The sequence below is a fragment of the Dendrobates tinctorius genome, unplaced genomic scaffold (genome assembly GCF_039654945.1).
Source record: "Dendrobates tinctorius isolate UK_male_01 unplaced genomic scaffold, ASM3965494v1 ptg000016l, whole genome shotgun sequence".
NCBI classification, from domain to species: Eukaryota; Metazoa; Chordata; class Amphibia; order Anura; family Dendrobatidae; genus Dendrobates; species Dendrobates tinctorius.
In genome coordinates, this window is record NW_027361684.1 from 29,847,824 (window position 1) to 29,870,876 (window position 23,053).

The following is a 23,053-nucleotide window of genomic DNA, read 5'->3' on the forward strand; positions in this document are numbered from 1 at the left end:
GCGAGTCTCTCGCATGAAACCTGGCACTGCCGCCGGCACCGGGATCGGAGCGTGCGGCTGCAGAGAAATACATGTAGCCGCACGCTCCTATCCGAGTGCCGGCGGCAGTGCCAGGTTTTCATGCGAGAGACTCGCACAAGAATCGTGCTAGTCTCTCGAAAGTATGAGCCCTATGGCTTATAACCCTTCCCAACATGGCTATTCTCACACGATCAGTATTTGGTCAGTATTTTACCTTAGTATCTGTAAGCCAAAACCAGGAGTGGAACAATCAGAGGAAAAGTATAATAGAGACACGTCGCCACTTCTGTACTTATCACCCGCTCCTGGTTTTGGCTTACAAATACTGAGGTAAAATACTGACCAAATACTGAACTTGTGAACATGGCCTAAGGGTGGGATCACACATGTGAGGAATACGAACGAGTCTCGCATGTTAATACCCAACACTCAGAAGCGGAGTGTGCGGCGGCCGCATAGCAATACATAGAGCCGCACGCTCCGATCCTGAGTGCCGGCGGCAGTGCCGGTTATTAGCACGCGAGACTCGTCCGTATTCCTCACGTGTGTGATCCAGACCTAAGGCCGAGTTCAGACAGTCGTACTCTGTGGTCTGTATTGGACTGGCAGCTGATGATTTATGACATGAAAGGAGAGAGTAAATTTCTTGTGGCAGTACATCAGCACAGAAAAGCTCATTAAAAGAGAAGAAAGAGCTACAAACTCTCTGTCAGAAGGAGCTCACTGATGGACCCTTAGATAACTCATTCTGCAGCTCAGAGTGAGAGTTCCGCCTCACTGTATTCACGCACTGCCGACTTGTGTGCAAGAAATTACAACACACCATAATAAAAAAGGGTCAAGAAATCTCATCTATATGTTGGCAAAATTTTCTAAGCAAAAAGTCGGCAGCATGTTTGCAGTAATCTTCATGGTCCTGCTGAAGGAGCGTGTTGGGGTAAAGCTTGCCTGAATCATGAAGCTGTGCGTTTCACCACAATTCTTACTCCAGTCAAATTTGCATTTTTTTGGTATGTTCAGACGATACGGAGCTAGCAGCGCTGTAAATGCAGCACATGTCCGCTGTGTCCAAAGCGCTGCCGGCTATTGAACGCAGGTGATTCCGCGTGTGCTCACTGAACCGCGTGGATTCACCGCGTCCAGTACATTCTATGGGTGAAAGTTCTCTTGCAGAAACTTGCATCTCCGCAAGAGAAATAGACATGCTGCGGTCTGGAGAGACGCGTGTCTGTCTCCAGGTGATCTGCGGACGTCTCTGCTGTCACATCTGGACGCTGCACAAGCACACAGCGTCCAACCCACAGCGATTACTGGTGGTGTGCACGTAAGGATACGTTTCCATGATGAGTTTTTGACGCTGCATATTCTCGCTGTGTCAACACCGCAGCGTCTTATAGGTCCAGCAAAGTGGATGGGATTTATAGGCTTCTCCTACCCACTGTGCCTTGTTTTCACTCAGTGTAAACTGATCTGCGGCGCTTGGTTCACATCCACGACGTTTCTCTTGCTTGTGTGCGGAGTTTTCTCTGCGGATTTTCCACATAGACTTGCACTAGATGCAGAAAATCCACAGGTAAAGAATGCACGTGTGTTTTTAGTGCGGACACGCATCAAACACATGTAAGGCCGGTTTCACATTAGCGCTTTTTCAGCGTGCGCACGGCCGGGGGTAGCTCCGCCCCCGAGCCGGCTCTCTGCCCGGCGTGCCCGCCCCTTGCTTGTAGCGCCGCCTACTAGCGGACAGCGGCGCCTGCGATCAGCGCACCCTATCTTTAGCATAGGGTGCGCAGATCGTGCGCAGGCCGTGCGCTAGTTGCCCTTTGACCTGCGCTGCGCACTTCTGACGGTGCGCCGTGCGCGCCAAAATCCGAAAAGTTTGATTTTGGCGCGCACGGCGCACCGTCAAAAGTGCGCAGCACAGGTCAAAGCGCAACTAGCGCACGGCCTGCGCACGATCTGCGCACCCTATGCTAAAGATAGGGTGCGCCGATCGCAGGCGCCGCTGTCCGCTAGTAGGCGGCGCTACAAGCAAGGGGCGGGCACGCCGGGCAGAGAGCCGGCTCGGGGGCGGAGCTACCCCCGGCCGTGCGCGCGCTGAAAAAGCGCTAATGTGAAACCGGCCTTATCTGCACCTAAGTATATCAATAAAGTTTTGTCAAAGCCAAAAACCAGGAAGTATCAAAAACAAGGTAGCTTTATATACAGCATGACAGACCTAACAGAGGGCATGCCACAGCTTGTCATGAATCTGTCCAAAATGCTAAAAGCTGCATTTTTTTTGCTCAACTACCTGTTGTGCATACATTTTGAACGTTTTCAAATCATTTTACGCTTGTCCCCTTTTGGAATAAGACTTATAGTTTTGGGATTGATCTCACTGTATGGCTGCTACAGAACAAAGCAGTAAATAAGTGACAGAAATGTCATCACATAGCAGCGGGACAGTGTTCTATCACTAGCTGCAATAACACCAGACTGCCACCAGGTGGCGCCTCCATCTCATTTACATCCATAAATCGCATACAGCAGAGAGAAGGAAATATCTGCGACCTCTGCACCGGAAGGGAATCAGTCACCCAGAGACATGTGAGATACTGTGCGGTCTGTACTGTCCGGTCCGGTCCTAGTATGACTGCAGTGCTAAAGGACCGAGCACACGGTGACCTCTGCCATCACGTGACCTAAGCCTGGTCACTGTGCTGCGAGCTGCGTCCTTGTGCTCCGAGCTGCGTCCTTGTGCTCCGAGCTGCGTCCTTGTGCTGCGAGCTGCGTCCCTGTGCTGCGAGCTGCGTCCCTGTGCTCCGAGCTGCGTCCCTGTGCTCCGAGCTGCGTCCCTGTGCTGCGAGCTGCGTCCTTGTGCTGCGAGCTGCGTCCCTGTGCTGCGAGCTGCGTCCCTGTGCTGCGAGCTGCGTCCCTGTGCTGCGAGCTGCGTCCTTGTGCTCCGAGCTGCGTCCTTGTGCTCCGAGCTGCGTCCCTGTGCTCCGAGCTGCGTCCTTGTGCTCCGAGCTGCGTCCTTGTGCTGCGAGCTGCGTCCCTGTGCTGCGAGCTGCGTCCCTGTGCTCCGAGCTGCGTCCCTGTGCTCCGAGCTGCGTCCCTGTGCTGCGAGCTGCGTCCTTGTGCTGCGAGCTGCGTCCCTGTGCTGCGAGCTGCGTCCCTGTGCTGCGAGCTGCGTCCCTGTGCTGCGAGCTGCGTCCTTGTGCTCCGAGCTGCGTCCTTGTGCTCCGAGCTGCGTCCCTGTGCTCCGAGCTGCGTCCCTGGGCTGCGAGCTGCGTCCTTGTGCTGCGAGCTGCGTCCTTGTGCGCCGAGCTGCGTCCCTGGGCTGCGTCCTTGGGCTGCGAGCTGCGTCCTTGTGCTGCGAGCTGCGTCCTTGTGCGCCGAGCTGCGTCCCTGGGCTGCGAGCTGCGTCCCTGTGCTGCGAGCTGCGTCCTTGGGCTGTGAGCTGCGTCCCTGTGCTGCGAGCTGCGTCCTTGTGCGCCGAGCTGCGTCCTTGTGCGCCGAGCTGCGTCCCTGGGCTGCGTCCTTGGGCTGCGAGCTGCGTCCTTGTGCTGCGAGCTGCGTCCTTGTGCGCCGAGCTGCGTCCCTGGGCTGCGAGCTGCGTCCCTGTGCTGCGAGCTGCGTCCTTGGGCTGCGAGCTGCGTCCTTGTGCTCCGAGCTGCGTCCCTGTGCTGCGAGCTGCGTCCTTGTGCTCCGAGCTGCGTCCCTGGGCTGCGAGCTGCGTCCCTGTGCTCCGAGCTGCGTCCCTGGGCTGCGAGCTGCGTCCTTGTGCTGCGAGCTGCGTCCTTGTGCGCCGAGCTGCGTCCCTGGGCTGCGTCCTTGGGCTGCGAGCTGCGTCCTTGTGCTGCGAGCTGCGTCCTTGTGCGCCGAGCTGCGTCCCTGGGCTGCGAGCTGCGTCCCTGTGCTGCGAGCTGCGTCCTTGGGCTGTGAGCTGCGTCCCTGGGCTGCGAGCTGCGTCCTTGTGCTGCGAGCTGCGTCCTTGTGCGCCGAGCTGCGTCCCTGGGCTGCGTCCTTGGGCTGCGAGCTGCGTCCTTGTGCTGCGAGCTGCGTCCTTGTGCGCCGAGCTGCGTCCCTGGGCTGCGAGCTGCGTCCCTGTGCTGCGAGCTGCGTCCTTGGGCTGTGAGCTGCGTCCCTGTGCTGCGAGCTGCGTCCTTGTGCTGCGAGCTGCGTCCCTGAGCTGCGAGCTGCGTCCTTGTGCTGCGAGCTGCGTCCTTGTGCTGCGAGCTGCGTCCCTGTGCTGCGAGCTGCGTCTTTGTGCTGCGAGCTGCGTCCCTGGGCTGCGAGCTGCGTCCCTGTGCTGCGAGCTGCGTCCTTGTGCTGTGAGCTGCGTCCCTGTGCTGCGAGCTGCGTCCCTGTGCTGCGAGCTGCGTCCTTGTGCTGCGAGCTGCGTCCCTGTGCTGCGAGCTGCATCCTTGTGCTGCGAGCTGCGTCCCTGTGCTGCGAGCTGCGTCCTAGTGCTGCAAGCTGCGTCCCTGTGCTGCGAGCTGCGTCCCTGTGCTTAGGGTCATCAACTTGTTGGAAGGTGAACCGTTGGCCAAGTCTGAGGTCCAGAGCGCTCTGGAAGACGTTTTCACACAGGATATGTCTGTACTTGGCCGCATTCATGTTTCCTTCAATGGCAACCAGTCGTCCTGTCCCTGCAGCTGAAAACGCCCCCATATCATGTTGCTGCCTCCACCATGTTTCACTGTTGGGATTGTATTGGGCAGGTGATGAGCAGTGGCTGGTTTTCTCCATACATACCGCTTAGACTTATCACCAAAAAGTTCTATCTTCGTCTCATCAGACCAGAGAATCTTATTTCTCATAGTCTGGGAGTCCTTCATGTGTTTTTTAGCAAACTCTATGAGGGCTTTCATATGTCTGGCAATGAGGAGAGGCTTCTGACGGGCCACTCTGCCATAAAGACCCGACTGGTGGAGGGCTGCAGTGACAGTTGACTTTGTGGCATTTTCTCCCATCTCCCTACTGCATCTGTGGAGCTCAGCCACAGTGATCTTGGGGTTCTTCTTTACCTTTCTCACCAAGGCTCTTCTCCCACTATTGCTCAGTTTGGCTGGACGGCCATGTCTAGGAAGACTTCTGGTGGTCCTAAGCTTCTTCCATTTAAGTATTATGGAGGCCACTGTGCTCTTACGAGCCTTGAGTACTGCAGATATTCTTTTGTAACCTTGGCCAGATCTGTGCCTTGCCACAATTCTGTCTCTGAGCTCCTTGGCCAGTTCCTTTGACCTCATGATTCTCATTTGGCCTGACATGCACTGTGAGGTCTTATATATACAGGTGTGTGCCTTTACAAATCAAGTCCTATCAGTTTAATTAAACACAGCTGGATTCCAGAGAAGTAGAACCATCTCAAGGAGCATCACAAGGAAATGGACAGCATGTGACTTAAATATGAATGTCTGAGCAAAGGGTCTGAATACTTATGACCATGTGATATTTCAGGTTTTCTTTTTTAATAAGTTTGCTAAAATTTCTACATTTCTGTTTTTTTTCAGTCAAGATGGGGTGCAGAGTGTACATTAATGAGACAAAATTAACTTTTTTGATTTACCAAATGGCTGCAATGAAACAAAGAGTGAAAAATTTAAAGGGGTCTGAATACTTTCCGTACCCACTGTAGATGAATAGCTAACCAGAGCACCAGATGAAGACCCCCCGACAGACCACTCCAGAGCATGAGCATTTCATAAACTGAAAATAAAAATTAAACAACAACCACTCAGTTTAACAGTGCCAACCTGACACTGTCTGTCATTTACTGAGCACAGTCCTGCTGACAGATTCCCTTTAAATAGGGTTACCATCCTTCTCTTTCCAAAATACCAGACAGGCTTAGGGTATATCTACCTGTGGCTGTTAACCTGTGTTTTACTGCTCCTGCTTCCTTAGCCCTGCACTGCTATTCTGTAAGGCTCTTTTTAAATTACACTCAGGTATACGATTTTACCAGCATTAAAAAGAATCACATACAGTGGATAAAAAAGTATACACGCTCCTTTTAAAATGCTAGCTTTTGTCATGTAAAAAAGTTCCACCTTTTATGTGGCTTATAATCTTTACTGTATAATCTTTCAGTGGAAAAGCAAACTGAAATCTTTTCAGGTAGAATAATAAAAATGAAAAACTAAATTAATGTGGTTGTACAAATATGCACACCCTTAAATGAATACTTGGCTTTAGTATCCTTTGAATTTATGACTTTTGGTCTTTTTGGGTAGGAGTTTATCAGCATGGCAAATCTAGAACACAGCGCTCCGAATCTGTCAGATTGTGAGGGCATCTCCTGTGTCTTTCATGCTGAAAGGTGAAATTCTTCATCTTTATAGCAGATGCCTGAAGGTTTTGACTAATGTTTGGAACTGTTCATAAACCCTCCACATTGACTAATGCCCTAAAACCAGCTGCCAAAAAACAGCCCCAAAGCATAATGCTGCCTCCATCATGCTTCACAGTGAGTATAGTGTTTTTTGGTGATGTGCAGTCTTTGCTTTGCTCCAAACATACTATTTGGAATTATGGTAAAAAATCCAACCTCATCAGATCATTACCCGTTTTCCCTTAAGATTTTGACTAGCTTGATGTAAGTTTTAGGAAAACAGTTGGGCTTGGATATTTTTCATTGTAACAAAAGGCTTCTGTCTGACCAACCTACCCAACAGGCCAGACGTGAAGAATACGCAAGAAAGTTGTCACATGTTGTCATAGCCAATACCTAGATAAATAGAATTCCTGCAGATTCTTTAATGTTGCTGTCAGTCTCTTGGCAGCCTCCCAGGCCAATCTTCCTCTATTCTTTTTATCAGATTTTAAGGGACTTCCAGTTCTAGGTGATGTTGCTGTTGTGCTAAATTTAAAGGGGTTGTCCGGGACTTAGTAGCCAGTGCTTAACTGCCATCATTTACAGTGATTCTGATTAACTTCATATAAAGTTTAGCTGTTCTAGGAGAATTTTCCTGACATTTTCTTAGTTGCATGTTACACCATAAGCCATGGTCTATAAAGAGCTTACAACACCGCAAAGGGATCTCATTGCTAAAAGTGATCAGTCAGAAGAAGGATACAAAACAATTTCCAAAGCATTATATTTACCGTAGAGCACTGAGAGCACAGTTTACAAAAAGTGGATTAAAGGGGTTGTCCTGAAAATTTATATTGATGGCCTATACTTGGGATAGGTCATCAATATCTGATCAGCGAGGGTGCGACACTGGACCCCTGCTGATCAGTATTTTCCTGAGCACAGCACTACTCCATTGATGAAATACTGGTCACGGTCGGGTAGTGCACATTTGCCCCTTTTTTGAATCAGTAGGGGACAGATGTGCAGTACCTGGCTGCGACCACTATGCATTTGACAGAGCTGTGCCACGCAGCTCCACAACTCAGCACATCTGGCACTGGGAACAGCTGATCGGCGGCGGTGCTGGGAGGGGGACATGTCATTCCATGCTCGCATTGACATACCCATGATGTGATTGCAGGGATCTGCTGATGACCACCATACCTGTCATTACGATCCTTCTGTGAAAGCCAACCCGTGACTGGCGTCCATTGGAGATCGTGATTTTCTCTATACAAACAGTGGCTGTCAAAAGTATTCACCCTCTTGGGTTTTTACCTATTTTGTTACATTACAACCGATGTTTAAATATTTATGTAATCTGATTTGTGTGCGATGCATCGGCACTGAATAGTCTTAAGTTGGTGAAGTGAGAAAAATATAGGCATAAATTAAATTTACCCTCTGGTCCCAGCTCAGAAACCAGCGACTCCCTCAGCGCACGGTGTGACTGCAGACTTCGGTTTGGACTGCACAACCCATTTAGGCAAGAGGCAGCACTAACCAAACAATACCATAAAGACCAAGGAGATCTCCAAACAAGTCAGGGACAAAGTTTTTGAGAAGTACAAGTCTGACTTGGGTTATAAAAAAAAATATCCCAAATGTCTGATGATCCCCGGAGCACCATCAAATCCATTATCGTCAAATGGAAAGTGCATGGTATCACAACAAACCTGCCAAGTGACGGCAACCCACCAAAACTTTTAGCCTGGCTAAGTAGGGAATTAATCAGAGAGGCAGCACAGAGACCAAAGGTAACCCTGAAGGAGCTGCAGAGTTCCCAAGCAGAGACGAGTATCTGTCCATATGATCACAATAGAGGTGGCCTTTATGGAAGAGTGAGCAGAAAAAAGTTTTACCTACACACACAAATTGTAAGGCTTATTTTGAGTTTTCCAAAAGATGTGGGAGACTCCCCAAAAGTATAGAGTAAGGTGCTGTGGTCAGATGAGACCAAAATTCAACCCTTTGGCTTCCAAAATAAACGCTATATCTGATGCCAAACAAACATATCATCAACTTAAGAACACCATCCCCACTGTGAAACTTGGTGGTAGCATCATGCTGTGGGGATTTTTTTCGGCAGCAGGGACGGAATATAGTCTGAGTCAAGGGGAAGATGGATGTTCGAAATACAGGGATATTGAGCAAAATCTTTTTCAGTCTCAGTGATTTAAGATTGGGACGGAGGTTCATCTTCCAATAAGACAATGACCCAAAGCATACTGCTAAAGCAACACCCGAGTGGTTTAAGGGGAAACGTGTAAATGTCTTGGAGTGGCCTAGTCAAAGCCCAGACCTTAATCCAATTGAGAGTCTGTTGTCAGACTTGAAGATTGCCGTTCAACAAAGGAAGCATTCTAACTTGAAGGAGCTGGAGCAGTTTTGCCATGAGGAATGGGCAAGAATCCGAGTGGCAAGATGTGGAAAACTCATAGAGACTTATCCATAGAGACTTAAAGCTGTGATTGATGCAAAAGGAGGCTCTGCAAAGTACTGAGGGGTGTGAATAGATATGCACACTGAAGTTTTCAGGTATCTTATTCTATTTGTTGTTTGCTTCACAATAAAAAGAAACCCAAGTGTTCCCAGCTATAGGCATGTTCTTTATATGAACTGATGCAAACCCTCAAAAAAAGTGAAATTCCAGGTTGTCAGGTAGCAAAACACCAAAAATGCCAAGGGGGTGAATCTTTTTCCAAGCCACTGTAGCAGTGCACTGCTATGTATATCACAATAGATCAGATGATTGTAGTTTCAAGTTCCCTAAGGGGACTAACAAATACAGTAAGAAAAAGTTTTTTTTTAATATGAAAAGACCTAATCACCCCCTTTAGCTCCATGAAAAAAAACACATATTTGGTATCGCTGCATCTGTAAACGTCTGATCTAACAAAATGTAAAGTAAATGAATCCATAAATTAATTAAACAACGTGACAAGGAAAAATCAAAATGCCAAAATTACATTTTTTTTGGGCCGATGCAACATTGCAATAAAATGCAATGAGACGATCAAAATATTGTATCTACCCCAAAATATTATCAGTAAAAACATCAGCTCAAGGTAAAAAGTAAAGCCCTGAGTCAAGCCAATTTCCCCAAAATTGAAAACGTTCTCGGTAAATGGCAAAATTTTATTTTTATTAACAAATTTCCACATCTTTTTTTCACCACTTAAAAAAAAACCCTATACATATTTGATATCTGCATACCCATACCAACATGGAGAATCATATTTCCAGGTCAGTTTTACCGTTTAGTGAACATGGTACATAAAAACAAAAAACAATTGTCCAATCGCACCTTTTTTTTTTTTTTTTTATACAAATAATGGCGTTCAAAAGTACAATTCGACCTGCAAAAAGCAAGCCCTCATACGGCTATATTGATGGAAAAATAATAAAGTTATGCCACTTGGAATAGGGGAGGAAAAAATGAAAGCGGAAAAAACCCAGAAACTCTCCATGTCATGAAGTGGTTGAAGTATGTTTTCCTCCAAAATTTCAGAGTTATACATACATAGCTGAAATCATACAGTCAGTGCCTGATACATGATTGTTTGGGCAGCTTGTTTCCGTTTTTTGCTACCCTTATTCCCAGAGCCATAACTTTTTTATTTTTCCGTGGCCACGTGAGGACTTGTTTTTTGCAGGACAAGTTTTACTTTTGAACGACTCCGTTGCTTTTGCCATGTAGTGTACTGGAAAACAGGAAAAAATTCCAAGTGTGGTAAAATTGCAAAAAAAAAAGTGCTATTCCAAAATTGCTTTTTGGCTTGTTTTTTTTTTTACCATGTTCACTAAATGCTAAAACTGACATGCTGCTATGATTCTTCAGGTCATTATGAGTTCGTAGATATCAAAGATGTACCGTATCTTTCGGACCATAAGACGCACTTTTTTCCCCCAAAATTTTGGGGGAAAGTGGGGGGTGCATCTTATGGTCGACATATACGAACCTCCGGAGGCTGGTGCGGGTGCCGCGGGGCTCTGTAGTGCGGTGATGGCAGTGGGCTGTGCTCCGGTGCAGGGGTAGCGGCTCTCTGTGCTCCGATGCAGGGGCGGTGTCTCCGCTGGCATTTCCTCCAAGCCCAGACGCCCCCGCACAGTCCTTGCTGGCCGCCGCCATGTTGTGGTGGCCTCCGGGAACATGGACGCCGGGAAGATGGCCGCCGGTCCGGGGACAGCGCATGTGCAGGTTCAGATCTTGTCCCGAGATCTCGGGGGGCGAGATCTCGTTGACGAGATTTGAATCTCGTCCCCCGAGATCTCGGGACGAGATCTGAACCTGCGCATGCGCCGTCCCTGGACCGGCGTCCATCTTCCCGGCGTCCATGTTCCCAGAGCCCACCGCAACATGGCGTCGGCCAGCAAGGAATGTGCGGGGGCCTCCGGGCTTGGAGGAAATGCCAACGAAGCCGCCTCTGCATCGGAGCACAGAGAGCCGCCACCCTCACCCCACAGAGCCCACCTGCTCCAACCCCAGCCCAGCTGCCCCAGCATAGCCCAACTGCCCCAGCACAGCTGCCCCAGCAAAGCTGCCACAGCCCAGCTGCCCCAGCCCCAGCACAGCTGCTCCAACACAACCAACCTGCCCCAGCACAGAGCCGCCACCGCATGAACTTGGACCACTGAATGACCCCTGTGACCACTCCTCCATCTGTGCTGAATCCCTTCCCAGGTAAGCTGAATTCGGACTGTAAGACGGACCCCCATTTGACACATTATTTTTTTCCCTATTTTCCTTCTGAAAATTGGGGTGCGTCTTATGGTCCGGTGCGTCTTATAGTCCGAAAAATACGGTATATGTTGTTTTTTATTAAAGTGGTGAAAAAAATCTAAAGTTTCTAAAAAAAAAAAACTATTTTCCAAAATTTGTAGCGTCTCCATTTTTCGTGATCTGGGGCTGGGTGAGGGCTTATTTTTTGTGTGCTGAGCTGATGTTTTTATTGATGCCATCTTGGTGCAGATACGATCTTTTGATCGCCCGTTATGTTGCGATGATGAAAAAAGCATAATTCTGGCGTTTTGACTTTTTTTTCTTGTTACACCGTTTACCGATCGAGTTAATTCTTTTTATATATTGGTATATCAGGCAATTCTGAAGGCGGCGATACCAAATATGTGTATATTTTTTTAAATTGTTTTATTTTAAATGGGGCGAATGGGGAGTGATTTAAACTTTGTTTTTTTTTATATTTTTGAAAACTTTTTTTTTTTTTTTTACTTAACTCTTGACTCAATAGCAGCACTGCTCTGTATAGCAGAAATGCTCACTTGCCCAGCAGTCGGCACTCATAGCTATCCGCCAGTGACAGCCACACGGGTCTCCTGCAGATCCCGGGTTGTTATGCCAACCCATCGGCGACCCGTGGTCATGAGACATGGGTACTGATGGGCGGGATTAGTGACGCACTTCCGGAGCGCGCATGTTAAATGCTGCTGTCAGAGATTAACAGCGGCATTTAACCTGTTTACAGCCGCGGGTGGATCGCGATTCCACCTGTGCCTGTTAGAAGCACATGTCAGCTAATGAAATCAGCTGACATGTGCCGGAAAAGTTGCGGTCTCATCGCCGGAGCCCGCAGCAAATGGGGAGCCAACCTTAGACGAACCTACATATCTAAGGTTGGAAAAGGCTTAATGGTTGTCTAAAAATTCTTCTGCTATGCTGAATAAACTTGGACACACAAATGGCCAAGATCCACTGCTGGCAATTGTCAACCAATTACATCTCAGATGTGCTTGAAAGGAGACAACTCCGGAGACTCTGCAGGCCATGGTAGCACGTTTAGGCTGTGTAGGCTGCTCCCAGTAGCATGAGAACAATTGACCTGGTGTTCTGATGTTGAAAAATGGCTGCTGGGACACTATGGAGAAATGGCCATTCAACTGGCTCCACGATTAATTCATTTTGTACTGCAAGTGAAATTGGACATCACTTGCCAAGCCTAAGGTGTCAAACAGTGTCTAATCAAATCTTCAGAAGGCATTTGCGCGACATTAAGCTATGAGCAAGATGCTCAGCTACACGTGCTCCATAGACCTCACAGAGCCGCTCTTAAAGACTGTCATAGTGCAGAGGAAGATAGCAATGGAGGCTTGAATGAAGGTCTATCCTATTCAGTGATGAGTCCTGCTTTTTACAGTGATAGCTGGAGATTGTTCTGGAGCAACACCATGAAGCAGCCTTCATGAGGGAAAGTCACATCAGTACTACTCTGGGGATTATGGTCTATTGTACTGTGGCCGGACATCTCTGTACTTCATTACAGGTGCACTGACAGCTCGGCATTACATTGATGTTGTTATGGAACCAGTAGTACAGCCATTTCTCCAGTGTTCCAGGAGCTGTTTTTCAACATGACTCCACCAGGCTGTATGGCAAATGCTACTGTGAACAGGTTTTCAGGTTTGTAAGTCAATTTAGAATGCTCATTCCCAATTTTTGAACGTGCAAACATGTTGGCTATTAATCAACAAATGAGCAAAACTCTTGTTCCGTGGGTAATTGGTTTGTTCTGGCACAAAATGAATTTTTAGCGGCACATTACCCTGTGTGAAAAGCGTATGTACTGCCGATAACATGATTCTGTAAGCGGAGACAAATCAGTGGCCTAAATATGCTACTGATACCTGCAGCGACTCTGGACTTGCCTCCCACGGCAATTGCAAAAGGAGCTGCCAGCTGCGGACCTTGATGATTTGCTGCCCAAGTGCATTCAGTGTGGCAGAAGATTTCTCAGACAGCCAATAATGACATCATTGATAACAGCCAAGATGTGGAAGTGCAGGGATTTCTGTGCGATGATATATAAATTTAGTTGTTTTCAAAATTTTCTTTACATTTTTTTCATCATTTACTTATTATCATGATCCATGATTTTTCATTCTTGGTTTTGCAATTTTAATGTTGATAAGTGTATTTTAATGTATTCATCCAGCATCCTCTGTACTGCACCCTACATTGGATATGGATAGTACTCAGACACCTTTAAATTTTTCACTCTTTGTTTCATTGCATTTTTTTCTCATTAATGTACACTCTGCACCCCATCTTGACTGAAAAAACAGAAATGTAAAAATTTTTGCAAATTTATTAAAAAAGAAAAACTGAAATATCACATGGTCATAAGTATTCAGACCCTTTGCTCAGTATTGAGAAGAAGCACCCTTTTGAGCTAGTACAGCCTCGGAATGATTCAACAAGTTTTCATTCTTCCTTGCAGATCCTCTCCAGTTCCGTCAGGTTGGATGGTGATGGTTGGAGAACAGCCATTTTCAGGTCTCTCCAGAGATGCTCAATTGGGTTTAGGTCAGGGCTCTGGCTGGGCCAGTCAAGAACGGTCACAGAGTTGTTCTAGCCACTCCTTTGTTATTTTAGATGTGTGCTTAGGGTCATTGTCTTTTTGGAAGGTGAACCTTTGGCCAAGTCTGAGGTCCAGAGCACTCTGGAAGAGGTTTTCATCCAGGATATCTCTGTACTTGGCTGCATTTATGTTTCCTTCAATGGAAACCAGTTGTCCTGTCCCTGCAGCTGAAAACACCCCCATAGCATGATGCTGCCACCATCATGTTTCACTGTTGGGATTATTTTGGGCAGATGATGAGCAGTGCCTGGTTTTCGCCACACATGCTGCTTAGAATTATCACCAAAAAGCTTTATCTTTGTCTCATCAGACCAGAGAATCTTATTTCTCATAGTCTTGGAGTCCTTCATGTGTATTTTAGCAAACTCTACGCTCGCTTGCATATATCTGGTCCTGAAGGGAGGCTTCCATCTGGCCACGCTGCCATAAAGGCCCAACTGGTGGAGGAGGGCTGCAGTGATAGTTGACTTTGTGGAACTTTCTCCCATCTCCTTACTGCATCTGTGGAGCTAAGCTACAATGATCTTGGGGTTATTCTTTACCTTTCTCACCAAGGCTCTTCTCCCACGATTGCTCAGTTTGGCTGGACGGCCAGGTCTAGGAAGATTTCTGGTGGTCCCAAATTTCATTCATTTAAATGGAGGCCACTTAGCTCTTAGGAATTGTGAGTACTGCAGAAATTCTTTTGTAACCTTGGCCAGATCTGTGCCTTGCCACAGTTCTGTCTCTGAGCTCCTTGGCCAGTTCCTTTGACCTCATGATCGTCATTTGGTCTGACATGCACTGTGAGCTGTGAGGTTATATAGACAGATGTGTGCCTTTTCAAATCAAGTCCTATTAGTTTAATTAAACACAGCTGGACTCCAATGAAGGAGTAGAACCATCTGAAGGAGGATCACAAGGAAAGGGACAGTATGTGACTTAAATATGATTGTCTGAGAAAAGGGTCTGAAGACTTATGACCATGTGATATTTCATTATTTTTTTTTAAAATTTGCAAAGATTTCTACATTTGTTTTTTTTTTCAGTCAAGATGGGGTGCAGAGTGTACATTATTGAGAAAAAAAATTAACTTTTTTGAATTTACCAAATGGCTGCAATGAAACAAAGAGTGAAAAATTTAAAGGTATCTGAATCCTTTCTGTACCTTCCTGTTAGGCGTCGGATTTCTGTCGCTGCACAGCGAGAATCCCGAGCCTTACTTCCAGCGGTCTCCCATTCCTCTCCAGCCGCAGAGGAGGTTGCTCAGCAAACTCGTCGGTCCAGGCGCTCTGCCCAGACCAGCTCCGTGGGTTTGCTTGCTGCTGCCACCTCTGGCGCAGCTATGACAATACATGCTCCTCAGCAGCGAGATTCTCCAGGGACTAAGTCCCCATGTCGGGCCACTGAGCATGCCCGTGGAGTGATCTCCCATTGGAGATCAAAGGTCTCGTGCTCCGGTCCTGCTCCTGTTCGAATTGGCCCATCCGAGAAGCCAGGAAGGTCCCGGACGCTCGCGGCTATAAAAGGTCCGCATGGCCGCTCGGCCATGCGCTAGAATGAGACTGTATTTACAGACTATGTGGAGTGAGTGATGTATGCATGTATGAATGTCTCTGGTGAATGACTCATTAAGAAACCCCTACCCTTGGTACGCATGTGTTGTGCAGCCTAGCCTGCTAGCACCCAGGCTTAGGTGTAGGTAGGACAGAGGTTGAGTCAAGCATCAGTCCTCACCAGGGACTCGGCACACCTCAGTGCACGTGGTCCACTTCATAGCCAGCATCTATAGCGGCGCTCGCGGCAGCGACGCCGCGCGCTCAGTGGGCCTAGAAGGACACTAACCCCGTGTCCATGGAGTAGAGTTCTGTGGCCGTACACTGTGCTCTCTATTGGCCAGGCTCTGTGAGCTAAACAGGCTTCGGCATTTACGTTCAGCGGTTGTGCGACTCTGTGCATTAACAGAGTTCGCACCTGTTCACATTGGGTGACGTAACCCACGTGTAACCGTTTTTATGCCGCTCTATTCTTCCGCCATTACTTAGTAGCAGTGTACCACCTCTGCACGGTGGATCCCGGGCTTCGAACGCACCTACTATTATTTTATAATTTGGTGCGTTCCGCCAGACCTAACACTTCCGTACATTCTGTTTTTGGATGTGATTGTTATAGGTGTGTCACCTGTAAATGTTTTACATTTTACAGCTCCAGGTACTTTCAGCAGATAATGGCACCTTTACCCGGTGCAGAATTGGTACATAAACCTTTACATCTGTACCGTTATCTTCTTCGCTGCTGCAAGCAACTTCCAAATGAGAATCTCCAACATCATTATAGGCATGCGATACGACAGGTGAGATGGACAGTTTTGAGAACTGGATTTTTTTTCCCCTAAATTATTAGGCATATAAACTTTGCATTTTGATGTGCATTTGCGTGTTTACATGTATAGAAATATACAGTGGGGCAAAAAAGTATTTAGTCAGTCAGCAATAGTGCAAGTTCCACCACTTAAAAAGATGAGAGGCGTCTGTAATTTACATCATAGGTAGACCTCAACTATGGGAGACAAACTGAGAAAAAAAAATCCAGAAAATCACATTGTCTGTTTTTTTTTCATTTTATTTGCATATTATGGTGGAAAATAAGTATTTGGTCAGAAACAAGCAATCAAGATTTCTGGCTCTCACAGACCTGTAACTTCTTCTTTAAGAGTCTCCTCTTTCCTCCACTCATTACCTGTAGTAATGGCACCTGCTTAAACTTGTTATCAGTATAAAAAGACACCTGTGCACACCCTCAAACAGTCTGACTCCAAACTCCACTATGGTGAAGACCAAAGAGCTGTCAAAGGACACCAGAAACAAAATTGTAGCCCTGCACCAGGCTGGGAAGACTGAATCTGCAATAGCCAACCAGCTTGGAGTGAAGAAATCTACTGTGGGAGCAATAATTAGAAAATGGAAGACATACAAGACCACTGATAATCTCCCTCGATCTGGTGCTCCACGCAAAATCCCATCCCGTGGGGTCAGAATGATCACAAGAACGGTGAGCAAAAATCCCAGAACCACGCGGGGGGGACCTAGTGAATGAACTGCAGAGAGCTGGGACCAATGTAACAAGGCCTACCATAAGTAACACACTACGCCACCATGGACTCAGATCCTGCAGTGCCAGACGTGTCCCACTGCTTAAGCCTGTACATGTCCGGGCCCGTCTGAAGTTTGCTAGAGAGCATTTGGATGATCCAGAGGAGTTTTGGGAGAATGTCCTATGGTCTGATGAAACCAAACTGGAACTGTTTGGTAGAAACACAACTTGTCGTGTTTGGAGGAAAAAGAATACTGAGTTGCATCCATCAAACACCATACCTACTGTAAAGCATGGTGGTGGTGGAAACATCATGCTTTGGGGCTGTTTCTCTGCAAAGGGGCCAGGACGACTGATCCGGGTACATGAAAGAATGAATGGGGCCATGTATCGTGAGATTTTGAGTGCAAACCTCCTTCCATCAGCAAGGGCATTGATGATGAAACGTGGCTGGGTCTTTCAACATGACAATGATCCAAAGCACACCGCCAGGGCAATGAAGGAGTGGCTTCGTAAGAAGCATTTCAAGGTCCTGGAGTGGCCTAGCCAGTCTCCAGATCTCAACCCTATAGAAAACCTTTGGAGGGAGTTGAAAGTCCGTGTTGCCAAGCGAAAAGCCAAAAACATCACTGCTCTAGAGGAGATCTGCATGGAGGAATGGGCCAACATACCAACAACAGTGTGTGGCAACCTTGTGAAGACTTACAGAAAACGTTTGACCTCTGTCATTGCCAACAAAGGATATATCACAAAGTATTGAGATGAAATTTTGTTTCTGACCAAATACTTATTTTCCACCATAATATGCAAATAAAATGAAAAAAAAACAGACAATGTGATTTTCTGGATTTTTTTTTCTCCCATAGTTGAGGTCTACCTATGATGTAAATTACAGACGCCTCTCATCTTTTTAAGTGGTGGAACTTGCACTATTGCTGACTGACTAAATACTTTTTTGCCCCACTGTATATTATAGGTCAGCGGGGTGCATCAGAATATATTAAGAAACTTTGAAAATAAATCATCAATTTAGCTTTTGTGAGTGAAGGGCATTAAGCTGGGATCAAAATGACCCTTTCATCCTAGTGCTGGGATAGAATAGCCCAATATTTGTTTTTTTCTCCACTTGCTTGGGCACGTCCTTATTGGTTAAGACTGCAGTTCCTCGGGAGATGAGGACCCTACAAAGGTTCTGCAATGGAAAGACACAAACTATGGCAAGCTCCTTTCTTTTCAGAGGCTTCTAGCAGCTGAATGATCCTCCCTTATGGTGGGCACACGTCTTGCCATGATGCTAGCGTTGCAATGTGAGTCCAGCTATATTCGTCTATCATGGTGTGTTTTTTCAAAGAGCTTTCGGGTTCACGCTGATGAAGATGACTCTGAGAGGATTCAACAGATTGTTAAAAGGGCCATAGAGGATGCAGACTGGGTGATGAATAAGGCAAGTATGACCAAAAAGAAAATTCACGTTTAGCGATGACTTGATAGTTTCTCTTGATAAGTCACTTTTTTTTCATACAGCAATTAATTTATTATGGAAAGTGTTAATTTTTTTTACTGATATTTGATGTTGGGAACATTTAGAAGGGCGCACCTTGCCAGTGTTTTAAAATCTGAATTGCATGATTGAATAGGCAACTATATGACCCTGAAAATCAATCTGTCCTACAAAGATTCTATGTAGAAGACGCTTTTGTGATTTCTTGACAAAGCAACTTGACCTCTCACTTACTTTTCATATTACCAGCTATCACTTGTACATTTTGGTGGGGGGGCCCAGTCGGCATCATCAATGTACCCGTAAGTCACAGACTAGGTACAAGGAAATGTAATTTTGCCTTTAGTTTAATTAATTCTAACATTAGTAATATTTAACCAATGATTTAAACCAATTTAATCTAAGATAACTCATGTATTTCCTTAATTATTTTTAAGACTTGTGTATAAATAGTGACTTATTAGATGTGAAGTTGCTGAGACTTAAACATATTCTGTGGTTTTGATGTTACGGTTAATATGTCATAAACCAGGAAGTTCCCACAGGTTCATGATCACATTTACGGTATATTTTGCCGATGTTATTTTCCCAGTGCCACATATCGTATGTTATTCTTCCTTCTTCTCTAAAAATAAAATCTGGCGGAATATGACGATTAGAGTGAACAACAATACGTTGGTAATGGAGAGGAAAATAACGATTGTTTGTTTCCATGAAAGGGATGGTTGGGTAAGTGGTTATACATAACTATGTCACACGAAGCGTAAGAAAAGAAAGAGAGAAATGAAACACCTGCAATAAACGCGTAACGCCCCTCTTTGCTTTTCCACTGCGGACCTCGCCTACTGTATTTGAAGTGGTTGTGGTGGTTTGGGAGCATTTCTTTTCTTAGATGCATATATTTCGAGCTAAAAATCATTTTTGCAATTGGGTGTCAATAAAAAAAAATGGCTCTTTGTTTCCCTGCACATTAAGCTTTGGTGTGCTTTGTGGAGGAGCTCAGAAAAAGATGGCTAAGAGTTGAGTTACAAACTCCTTGTCAGACTATAATAGCGGGCTCTCGATTAAGTCTTTGTGCAGAAAGCTAAATTTTTAATGAAACTCAATTGCAAGAATGATTTTTAGCCTCAATTACATACGTTAAAGTTAGGAAAATAAATTGTCCAAAAAAAGTTTACAACCCCTTTAAAGGTCCATTTAGAATGCTTGTTCCAATTATTGGCATGGGCAAACATGCTGGGGATTAACGAGGAATGAGCAAAACGCTTGGGTGATTGACTTTTCATTCTGGCATAAAAGTCATTAAGGGCAGCTCATCACACCTTGTAAAAAGATGTAGTGCTGATAACACAATACTGAAAATGGGGGACAAAACAATTGTATTTACAATTGTTCTGTACCCATCAGTCGCGTTGTCTTGTGTAAATAGGATAGTATTTGATAACAGGGCATTATCGGCCCGCCTAGATGAACTAATACATGAGCTGCCTACTTGCCGCCATTACCAGGTATCTTTCTTTTCCTTTGCCAGCGCAGAAGGAGCAGCTCCTGCCAGTAGTGATAGTTAAATATGGAGGAGTACATGTCATCCATTCTGAAAGTAATGGTATTCTATAGTGAAGGTAGTCGCTGTGTATGATCTTCTTTCCTGGATTGTTTGAATATCTGTTGGCCTTTTATATAATGTTGGCCCTATACTAATCAGTATGTGTTGATGGAACGATTCTTCGGCTGATCTTTTGGCAGCGAGCCAACACGGTAGCTCTCATTTGGCCAAGCACTCCTGTGTTTTCTAAGAGAACACGCCAACAGACGTTCCTTTTGGCTTATTTCTTGGAGAACATAGCAAATGGCAGTCAGAAATCACATGTGCAAGATCAACATCCACCCCTAAAATCACTAGCCCGTCGTTCCCACACATATTACACTGTCGTTGTGGCCGACATTAGTCTAATGTGCATGGAGGGGCTTTATTCTGTAGGTTATTCTGTGAATAAATGCATTTTCAGTATAGTATCATGAAATAAAATGATTTACCAACCTTATAATGTAACATCTAATGCTTGTCTTATAATTAAACCTCATTGCCTATCTGTAAGATAGATAAGTATCTTATTCATGGGGATCCCTCCTCTAGGCACCACAAAAACAGGGGGTCCTGTGTTATTTGAATGGAGTGGCGGTCAAGCTTGCACGCGGCTGTTCGTTTCAAATTGTGTAGGATTCGTGGAGTTAGAGTGCTGTACGTGGCTATCTGTGACAGTCCCATAAGAAGAAGGTCCAATTATCATGCTAGGTCCCACTAGTGGGACTGCCACCTATTGCCTGTCTTCTGATCGGTGGTAATTTTTGATTACGAGAAAAACGTTTTTAGTGATTTGGATCAGTTATTACGCTGCTCATCTCTAAAGGAAAAACTCATCCGTTTTTCACTTACGTGATGTATCCATGCTTTTTCACGTGTCCTGTGTTAGTTAAATAAAAATTATGAACATACGTCCATTTTTTATCTGAGTCACAGATCCAAATCACTCAAACAAGTGACCATGGTTCAAACAATGATGAAAATGTTATTTAGCGCACTGATAGAACCTTTTTACTTTTTCTCGTGCGAATGAGAATCCTAAGAGACCTTAATCGGATGTACCATAAACATCTTTAACATTTATAGCATTTCAATAGGAAACTAATAAATGGAGAGAGTTGTACATGTGCGTCCACGTCTCGAGGGAGTTGTGACCCAGCAGTAGAAGCCGCATCTAGTAGGAACTTATAACATATCCTATTGATAACGCCATTAATGCCCCAGATAGGACAACCCTTTATCATGTTTTTTTGTGCGTGGAGCTAGTGTAAGGCATGGCACTATGACATTTAAAAACTCCAAGTTTTTCTGGGTGTTGTATCAAAACTTCATATTGTCTATTACCATTCAGTTATTCATTTATATTTTTTACAGTATAAAAAACAAGACTAACAAACCATATAAAGCCACAACATCAGAAGAGAGATCCATGGACAACACGTTACATACTTTGACCGCAGACACAGAGCTTAAACCCATCTAATGGCAAGGAACATCTTCTGGATCGTGAGCTTTGCTTCATACAAGGAACATTCCTATAATATATAGTATAATGTGACTTCAACACAAACATTATGGTTTATCGCAATTGATGCTTCACCTAAAATATCAGGCATTTCCTTTTGTATATTCTGAGTTATAGTAATTGTTACATATGTAAATATTAAAGTGTGGGCTTTGCTTTCCCTTTTTGTACGAGAAATATTTCATGAAAGGAAATTGAATTTCATAAAAGTTGAATCCAAGAACCTGGTTTCTGTAATTCAGGTATTTTTTGAGTATTTTTCCGATTTAGAAATATCAAACGTAACATCCTGAAAACACTATAAAGATAAAATTTTCATGATTTTGTTGATTTTTTTGTTTTTTAACATAATTCGAGCATTGGATCTCATAAATGGCTATAAGAACAGGTGAATTGAAATAAGATTTCTCCGGCTAAAGCTCCTATTTTTACTGTCTACCAAAAAATAACAAGAAGAGGTTTGAGCAGACGGTAGAGCCAACATCTACAGTAGGTCAGTGAATACAGTCACTATAAGACTGTGTGCACATGTCTGGAATCCCGCTGATTTTATGCATTTTTGCCGCGTTTTTTCACCGCAAAAACGCATAAAATAAGCAACCCATTGAATTCAATGGCATTCCGCACATGCTGTGCTAATGCTGCGTATTTTTCTGCGGCAAAATCACATCGCGGAAAAATACGCAGCAGGCTCATTCTTTGTGCGGAATCGCGGGAATTCCGCACACATAGGAATGCATTGTAACGCTTACTTTCCGCATGTGGCTATGGCCACCATGCGCAAAGTAAGCGGAAAATGTGCAGATAGTACCCAGGGTCCGGAGGAGAGGAAGGAGAGTCTCCTCCAGGCTCTGGGTACAATATCGAACGTATGAAATATATATCTCATGGGAATTAGAAATAGTGCGAACATATAAATCCCTTAAAACGAATTATTTATTTTATACATTAAAAAACACCTATCCCAGTGAAAAAATGGCCAATGCCAAAATTAACCAGACCTACGCTGGGATGCTACATAGCCCTACTTTAAGGCTCACTGATACCTTCCTAGCCGTGGAGGTTGGCACCCTAAAAACGAGAATTGGCGCCCCCACTCAACGTGGACTATCCCTCACTCCCCTACCAGTCCCTATTCAGACAGGAGGGAAAACAATAATCTGATAGTGCAGAAATGAAACTTCAGAATGCCCTAAGCTCAAGCAAAACCTCAAAACAATTGATGTTGTCCTGATAGAACCCCCACATAGGGGTATATTAACCAATAAATTGTTTGTCATATGTAGGTATGCCCATCTGATATTAAAGCAATGAACATTAAAGTTGCCTTAGGCTAAAGTAGGACCCCAGGATAATATAAACGATAAAAAATCTAATACCTCCACATCATGATCATATGTGACAAACTGATATGTTCGACAGACAGATAATACAGACTAACCCCTCTCAAGGGTATACTCTGAATCATAATATAATAAGCAAAGTCACTTATCATGTGTAGGTCAACCCCGACGCGTTTCCCCGCCTGTAGCGGTTCATCAGGAGGATCAATCAATAAACGTCATATCGATATATGATACCCAGATGATGCATGATGGCCATTTTTTCACTGGGATAGGTGTTTTTTAATGTATAA

General features: G+C 45.3%; 1 protein-coding gene across 1 annotated transcript; it reads left to right on the top strand.

Moving 5' to 3' along the window:
* The first annotated feature begins 2,512 nt into the window (after nt 1–2,512).
* On the top strand, nt 2,513–21,577 carry LYRM9 (LYR motif containing 9). The gene is made up of 4 exons (XM_073565614.1): nt 2,513–2,607; nt 15,919–16,066; nt 18,158–18,250; nt 21,267–21,577. Exons 2-4 carry the CDS (start codon nt 15,941–15,943, stop codon nt 21,282–21,284), a joined length of 237 nt encoding a protein of 78 aa, XP_073421715.1. The 5' UTR covers nt 2,513–2,607; nt 15,919–15,940; the 3' UTR covers nt 21,285–21,577.
* Nucleotides 21,578–23,053: the final 1,476 nt, after the last annotated feature.